The sequence below is a fragment of the Triplophysa dalaica genome, chromosome 12 (assembly GCF_015846415.1).
Source record: "Triplophysa dalaica isolate WHDGS20190420 chromosome 12, ASM1584641v1, whole genome shotgun sequence".
Lineage (NCBI taxonomy): Eukaryota > Metazoa > Chordata > Actinopteri > Cypriniformes > Nemacheilidae > Triplophysa > Triplophysa dalaica.
This window is the reverse complement of record NC_079553.1, coordinates 9,798,277-9,807,085: the sequence shown is the minus strand read 5'-3', so window position 1 is coordinate 9,807,085 and position 8,809 is coordinate 9,798,277. Positions and strand designations below refer to the sequence as shown.

At 37.1% G+C, this 8,809-nt stretch overlaps 1 protein-coding gene across 1 annotated transcript; it reads left to right on the top strand.

The window, feature by feature from the left end:
• The first annotated feature begins 21 nt into the window (after nt 1–21).
• Nucleotides 22–5,899, top strand: trim109 (tripartite motif containing 109). The gene is made up of 6 exons (XM_056762466.1): nt 22–2,618; nt 2,752–2,847; nt 4,384–4,617; nt 4,838–4,929; nt 5,004–5,119; nt 5,378–5,899. The coding sequence occupies exons 1-6, from the start codon at nt 2,163–2,165 to the stop codon at nt 5,881–5,883; spliced, it is 1,500 nt and encodes a 499-aa protein (XP_056618444.1). The 5' UTR covers nt 22–2,162; the 3' UTR covers nt 5,884–5,899.
• Nucleotides 5,900–8,809: the final 2,910 nt, after the last annotated feature.

Below are 8,809 nucleotides of genomic sequence, written 5' to 3'. Positions count from 1 at the left end.
AATCAATTATAGTCTTTCAGAGAAAAAGAGGTATGTGCATACAATAAGAGAAAGGGTTTATTACAGTAAACTTGTTTTTATTCATTAAGTTTATTTTCAGAAGTGGCAATGGCATTCTCTAGTGGTAAATGTCATAAACAGCAGCTCCCTATGAGTACTGTGACAGTTGAACATTAATGTTTATGGCTTTAGCAGATGCTTTTATACAAACCAGCTTAAATAAAAATGATGGTCTCATGATTCTGTCTCATTATGTCATGTTTTCCTTGGTCGTGTGACAGAGTCATGACAAAGCCTTTGGTTTTCTGTGGAGAGAAACATATTATAGTCGATATGACTTGATATGCATTCTCTCCGGTCTCATCTTTGCCCCCGCCCCTCTCGTTCCTCGTAAAGCTTTCCTCCTGTGTCTCATTACCCACACCTGCCCATTGTTATCCTCCTTGTGTTAGTCTCCCTATTTAATGTCCTTGTGTCTGCTGTCCAATGCTGGTTCGTTTTGTATTTTCCTCTTGTCGTGATCTCCTCCTAGTAAGTCTAGTTTTGTCAAGATTCCTGTTCTAATACGACTGCGTTTTAGTGCCACGTTGATAAAAAAATAAAATCCAAGATTTCGAGAACAAAGTCGAAATGTTTCGAGAACAAAGTCGAAATGTTTCGAGAACAAAGTCGAAATGTTTCGAGAACAAAGTCGAAATGTTTCGAGAACAAAGTCGAAATGTTTCGAGAACAAAGTCGAAATGTTTCGAGAACAAAGTCGAAATGTTTCGAGAACAAAGTCGAAATGTTTCGAGAACAAAGTCGAAATGTTTCGAGAACAAAGTCGAAATGTTTCGAGAACAAAGTCGAAATGTTTCGAGAACAAAGTCGAAATGTTACGAGAACAATATTCTCAAAATCTTCAATTTTTTTTATTTTTAACGTGGCACTAAAACACCGTCGTAGTTTTTGCCCCCACGTGGGAAGTTTTTGGTTTGCTTTTTGAAAACCTGTTTAGTTACCTTGTTTTGTTTGTATATTTAATAAATAATTGTTTTTGCTGCCATTTCTGTCTGGGCCTGGGTTCTGAACACAAATTCATGACAGTTCGGTTCTTGCAACTACAGTTACTTAACTTAAATGTTAAAAAATAAAATTTACAGTTGTTAAGTTTCCTGTCATTCTGAACTCTCCCTGCACACACAAATGGTCTGGAAAGGAAAGCGGTACTGGGAGGTGGGCAGGTTTTGTGGGCGTTAGAGGGCATTAATTATTTCTGATTTCACTTTCATTTTTACATATCTGACCCTGATTCGCTGTATCATTTTCTAGATCATCTGTTTATACTGTATAAACATAAAGGCCACAAACCTAAAATACTTTTTAACATTCATATATAATCACTAGGAAAATGATGAATGTAATAAAACAAGTAAATAACCACTGTGTTGTTTGATTATAAACTATTCAATTCAAAGCGTTGAACAACATTTTAGATGGTTTCTGCATTTAACAATACACTGACATCATCAAGTATTTTAAAATTCTATGTTTGTTTGCACACTTTTTTTATCACTACATAAACAATATAACTGCGAATATAAGTGAAAATAAACTGAACTGAACTGTTTTTATTTTTCATTGTCTGTTTCTGTAACACAAACACTATTTATACATGTGACAACAGAAAAGCTTGAGAACTGACCAATCCCTGCAGGTTTTATATGCTCATGTGATTATTCAACCACCTGTTGATTCCCTCTATAACACAGAAGGTCAAATCTAACTCCTGAAACTTGAGACAAATCATTTGTTTTGCCAAATAAACCTGCTTTCTTCAGTAGAAATCTGTAATGTAAAACTGTCGATCAGGATGGCATGTGGCATGATTTACATGGGGAAATACATCAGTGTTGAGAGTCAAATGGCTTCCTTTATTTAGAACAGTTAGATTAACATGTGTTAGTCAAGTATGGGCAGGGGATGAGTTCCAAAACACCCCCGTCACGGCACACATGTGATAGACATGTGTTGTCATTTGTCTGAAAGGCAGAGCACAGCTGTTGGGACAACACCTCATATCTAAACCCTCTGTGACAGGGCACAGAAGCGGCATTCTTTCAGTGTGGATAAAACCAACTTCTGTTATACTACGATATAGCGGTATAGGTTTTACGAGAGCAATGGATACCCGTCTGTGCAAACAGATTCAGTGCTCGGTGTGTCTAGGGGATTTCACAGATCCAGTGAGCTTGCTGTGTGACCACACGTTCTGCAGACAGTGTATCAGCAATCATTCCCACAGCACCCGGCTGAGATTGTGTCCGGAATGTCGCAGACCCTACACCATGTGGGATCTCCGATCCAACCGGGTCCTACGGAATATGGTGGACGCGGTGCGGGAACATCTGACCGAACAACAAGCCCTGAGGGACAGCAACATTGCTGCTTCTGGAGCGCACTGTGGGCCCGTGAGAGTGTTTGCGGAACCTGAGAAGCTGGTGTGCGCCGATCATAAAGAGAGACTCAGGCTGTTCTGTGAGACTGATCAGAAATTGGTGTGTCTGATCTGTAGGGATTGTGAGAAACATCAGGGACACATGTTCAAAGCTGTGGAGGAGGCAGCGGAGCCCAGGAAGGTCAGTGAAGCCTATGAATCTTTATGAATCAGAAATCAGAGTCTTTGTTTGTTTTCTATTTAGGATGTGTCAAATTCCACATGGACTATGTGTGAAATATGATACAAAAACGAGTCTTTCCTTTGTGTTGCAGAATTTGTTGTTAGAACCTCTAAGTGTCGTGTCAAAGGAGAATGAAGACATGGAAGCTCTTATCAAGAAACAGACCAATGAGATCTCTAAAACTGAGGTGAAGGGAAATACAATACTGTACATATGAAAGTGAAACAGTTCATCCTAGTCACTTACACATATTTCAAACCGACTTAATGTGTTATTTGTCTGCACAAGTATCACCACTAGTTAGGTAATGATGTTTCCAGAAACAGTCCCCTTTTGTTTTTGGTTAGTTAACACATATTCCAGTCCCAATATCATGCTATTGGCTGCGCCTATGTCAGGCTGGTTAGAATGCACAGTCAAACAATGTTTTGATAGCACCACATAGCCAGTGTTTTCATTTTCAGGGAAGTCAGTCTATAAATATTGTCTTGGGCATTTGAATCACAAAAATGTCGGATTGGTCCTTCTCCAGGAAAAGCTTGAGTAAAATTAACACCAGTTTACCTGCAGCTTAAGTGGTCTAGTGAGAAAACGCATAACTAGCTGTTGTTGACCCAGGAATCCGCCGTTGGCCGAACTCACTCTTTTTCATTTTCACATCACATATCAGACTCTACAGGCATTTTTTTTAAATCTAAATGAAGATTGAATAATGGCTAACAGGTGTTTAATAATAAAGTTTATGTTAAGGTTAGGGGTAGGAGAGAGGTCTTTATTGTACCAATAGAGAATGCGTCACGCTGTGTTGAATGTTCCGCCATCTTGGGAGGATCGCTTCTATTGCGTCCAATGCAGTGTTTTGTTTTTCTTGTTTGATTAGGAAATATAACTATGATAGGTCGGTCTTGCTTTGTTTAAAACTGCAATGGCATTACGCAGAGTGGTTCTGGAAAAGCCCATGGTTCTTTCACTTTCGATTTCTCCATATATCAAACAAAACAAGTAAAGCTACATAGTACATATAAACAATAATAGCAGTGTATGATCCTCCCAAGATGGTGGAGCCACTGCAACATTCGAGGTCAGCTTCACATTCTTATTAGTTGGCATCCATTTAATAATTTTAATTAATATAATAATTTACGCTCTTTTACTATTGTATGATGTACAACAATACTTTGTTTACCTTGCTGGGTCGTTTCATTTATACGGACTCTGAATGACCCAAATGGAATGGATTTGAGAAGAAGCGTGGAGGTCAAGGCTTTAGCTAAAACATGAAATGGAGTTTTATTTATTAAGCATTCCTCAAGTGGAATGGGTTAGACTGACGGCATTCTGCGCTAAGTTAAATGCGCCAAAAGTGAGTGGGTCCAATATAATCGGTCTTAAAAAGAGAGTTGGTCCCACATACAACGGTTCCGACGCCCATGTGTTCAAAACTTTCTTGTTTCTGTGGAACACATGTTTAAAATGACATGAGGGTGAGTTTCATTTTTCATAACAACCTCTTAAGTTATCATTACATTTTAATCATATTTTAATCAAATATATTTTAATAATAACATTGGAAAATAAAATACACCATCTTGAGAAAGTAGTAAGAAAGTAGGCCTATAAGAACTAACTTTCACACAGATAACGTATAAAAGCACAGTATTTACCATCAATCCAGAACGATTTTATTCTGACTACCTCCTGACCTGCAGCATGTTTTTTACAGGAGAGATCCAGACAGCTCTCTGCCCAGATCTCTGCTCAGTTTGAGGAGATGCACCAGTTCTTGAAGAAAAAAGAGGAGGAAGTGAAGAAACTGCTGGAGAAAGAAGAGAAAGATTTGGTGGAAAAGATGAATAAAAACAGAACAGAAATTGAGGAGATACTGAACGATGGAAGAGAGAAGGAAGGAATTTTACACTCGGTTTTGGAGACGGATCAGCCGGACGGATTTCTGCAGGTTCAAACCAATTACATTAACTACAATTTGTACACTGGCCAAATCAATAAAACATAAGAAAAAGTAAATATGTTAACATTTTATTTTTATAGCACTTTTGACAATTTTGCAATACATATAATTCAGAAAAAGTGATGTAATAGTACAAGTAAATGCTAACTTGCTTATTCATACTGCAGTTTAACTTATATTATTGAAAATATTCTGTCTTTTTCTATAGTGGTGGACTGAGAAAGGGTTGGAATTTGTTGAAGAGATGAAAGACAAAGAAAACTGCTATGAAAATGATAGAAATGTTTCTCAAACAACACAGTGAGTACTGAAAAAACATGATGAACTGCCGCAATGCAAATATCAGTGAGTTTACATCATCATCTGCGTTGTAGGTTCAAATCAGCAGTGAAAGATCTGAACGTGACACCAAATTCTCTGTTTCTTGGCCTTCGTGAAACTCACTTGCAGTTTGTTGTGTGGAGGGAGATGCTGGGGACTATCAAACCGGGTGAGAACATCAGTTATTAGTACATCATACAGTAAACTTTTAAGGAATGTTTTCTGTTTGCTTTTTTGTTTTATAATTATAATTATTAATAAGCATAATCGTTTATTGCTTGGCTTATTGCTGACTCCTATGGTTGTTGCCCTTGTTTTATAACACCAGTAAACTTTGATTCAGTGAATTTACAATACTTATCCAGGAGCACTGCTTTATCTAACATTTTACATATTAACTAAATTTTTCTTTGTTTATTGATCATAGTCCCTGATCATAATGTCATACATGACTGTCATGACCCATACCTGCGGGTCTCCACCGATGGACGCTGCATCAGTCGCACATCTAAAAAGGGGATTTTCTTGCGCCACAAAGACTATAGACCAGTGGCCCGGACCCACAAGACCTTCCAGTCAGGACAACATTACTGGGAGGTGGACGTAGGAGGAAAGATAGACTGGAGCGTGGGCTTTGATGGTGGATGTATAAGTAATTTTAACAAGGACATTGGACTTCACCTTAAGCATGACCAAGGATACAGCATCAAAGAGTATGACACAGTGAAAGAGATAGATCTCCCAGTGAAACCACGAAGGATAGGGCTGTACCTGGACTGTGACAGGAGTCAGGTGTGCTTCTATAATGCGGATGATATAACTTTACTGCACACCTCCACATACGCTTTTGCCATACCGTACTCACTCAGTCTCTCTCCAGGAGCTTATCTTGCTGGGAAGAATGCTGATCCACTAACTGTTAGCTGGAACTGATCCATATGGTAAACAATTAGAGAGGTGATTAAGATGTAGTGAGGAGAGATAGAGAGTGAACCAGATATAGTAATTCAATATTAATGTACTGCTGATTTACTTAAAGGGATAGTTCAGCCAAAAACCCTTGTGTCATTTAAAACCTGAATGATGTTCTTGTGAACAACGGCGGAATCCATTGACTTGCATTGGTTTTGTGTCCATACAATAGAAGTGAATGGGTACCGCCATTGTTTGGTTTCCAACATTCTTCAAAATATCTTCTTTATGCTTCTGTAGAGAGAGGTTGAGAAAAGGCTGTTGTATTCCCCCACGCAGTGTGTTTGACTTATTTCTCAGACCATTTGTGTTTTCATACCTGTTAGTTTGAGCTTGAGTTTAGTAATATTGTCCACACTGAGGATGGACACATTTACTTATGAAATAAAAATAATAATTTTGGAAAAAGATGTGATATTAAGGGTTGTATTGTCTGTGTTTCAGGCGGTCAAAACTTTTTATTCAAATCTTTGTCCGTTATTTATTAAACATTTTTTTTACCTTCAGCGTTTGATTATAATCTTTTATGATCGGGTTTCCATACCTGTGGGATAGTTCACCCCAAAATAAAAATCTGTCATCATTTATTCATCCTCATGCCAATCAAAACCTGTATGACTCATTTTCTAAGAAGATATCTTGAGAAATATCAAAGAAGATATCTTGAGAAATGTCTCATTGGTTTTGTGTCCATATAATAGACGTTAATGGGATCCAATGTTATTTGGTGACCTGCATTCATCAAATATTTTTTTGTTCATACAGGTTAGAGTCACATGGAGTGAGATCTTAACATAATCTGTTGTATGATAAGACAACACTGTATATCCTGTGGGCACATCTCACAGAGATAATTCGGCACAACACAATTTTTTTTTATTATATTTTATTGGGTTTATTTACAAACAGCAACATGCATAGAGCTGATTCACAGGGAACTGGAAACTCAGGAGATGTTACAGTACAGACTATGTTTAAATGTAATACCAGCGATGAGCAATACCACACAGAGCTATGCAACTCAAAACCACACGAAAGTATGCTGACACACAACAAGAGATAGACAAGAGGAACAGACAGAAAGCAGATAATTTGATACAATAAACCACGAAGAATAAATGCACTATATACTGTATAACAACTTTCTTTTCCAGGTTTCTTTCTCCAAATCAAAAGTAATGCAAAGAAGAACTCACAACTGTAAATCTACATCGTCACATGCCAATGCTCGATAATATTAATTACGACAAGCTCTCAATAATTCGAATGAGTTAACTACTTGGCAAAATGGCAATAAATTGTATGAGCGGGCTCTTACAAAAGCGTACAACTTAATGGTAACAAGTCAGCCAGTCATTGAATCATCAGCATTTACTTAAATCAGTGAACAAATCTGATTAATAAATTCTATATTTATTTATACAACTTACAGATGTAGTCCGTCTGTGTTACTTTCCTTCCTTTTTTACTGTTTTTATATTACTTTTTAATCGCAAAATGGTTATGGTTAAGCCAAACCTCCTTGTTTCAAATGTAAGTAGGAACTGGGTCTGTCAAGCTTGAAAAAATGACAAAAACCTTTCAAATCTCCCACTTATGAATCTGTCATGTTGATGACAGACATACACATTTTTTTTGTGTTTTATGTGCATTTTATTGTAGGTTGGTTGGATTACAGTAGGTTAATAAATATATGTAAAATGACTTGCCATAATGTGAATCTGTGCACTACTTTAAATAAATTTCAGTGGAAGTAAAAGTCATCTGCTTTGTACATATCTTATGATTTCCCAAATGGTTAACTTGAAGAAATTATTGTCTCAAACTCAAAACAAGACTAAGCTGTACACGTTTATTAATAACATATCAGCTACCAAATAATAAACATCATAGCAGTCAGATAAACAAAATCCTTGCTCAAGCATGATTGCAGTTTGCCCTGTGAGGTACGACTATGACAGCCTATATTAGAAATCTCTCTTGCCGCCACGAACACACTCTTTAACATATATTTAAGACTATTGATCTTACATTTTAAAACAGCTACATTAGGATTCAGGCAATTACCTTACAACCAGTTCTGTCACACATGTTCTAAAATGCCACTTACACTAAACAGCAATGTACCAAATGCCCCTTGATGTACCTTCATAAATGGCATAGATTACGTGAAAACATGAGATTTAGATTCAACTTTCATACATTAAACATATAGTGCTGTGAATGCTAAATTGTTTTTATGAGGTTACTGCTATTGTAGCACACTGCTTTTCGGCTATTGGCTGCAATAGAGCAGAAGGTTCCTCAGTATATGATGTAGGGGATAACGCTGTTTTTTAAAGTGTTTCATGCAGTCTAACACATTTTTCAGCTCTCTTGATACAGCTGTTCAACGATACAATGAGTGTATAATACAGAAGCTTAGTATGCATACTCCTCTATTGCACTCAACTGAGTTTCTCAGTGTTTGTGTCAAGATGCTGCTAAAGTCAGGAGTGTGACACAAGTATCCATATTACACATGATTGTGAAAAACAGTGTATTAAGGTCAAACTCAAATGATCTTTTCTACTACACTTCTGGGCCATAGTGTGGGAATTTTGAGTGAATGTACCTATGCATGCTCACAAATGTAAAGGCAGGTTGTATGGATGATTAACTACAATTTCTAGACACATTCATACACATTCATGCAGGTTCAGTACGTATACCTATGATTCAAAGCGTTTGACCAAAAGATAATATCCATTTGAAAGGAAACTCAGTAATGGTATCAATCATATACAGTATAGTTTCTCCAGCAACAAGCCTCATAAATATTACAGTACAGATTATGCATAGTCATCACTATCAAGCTCATGGTGATACAAATCTTACACATTAGGAT

Coding starts and splice junctions, on each gene's coding strand:
- trim109 (XM_056762466.1), top strand. CDS start 2,163: ATGGATACCCGTCTGTGCAAACAGATTCAGTGCTCGGTGTGTCTAGGG. Junction 2,619..2,751: donor AGGCAGCGGAGCCCAGGAAG/GTCAGTGAAGCC, acceptor TTTGTGTTGCAG/AATTTGTTGTTAGAACCTCT. Junction 5,120..5,377: donor GCTGGGGACTATCAAACCGG/GTGAGAACATCA, acceptor TATTGATCATAG/TCCCTGATCATAATGTCATA.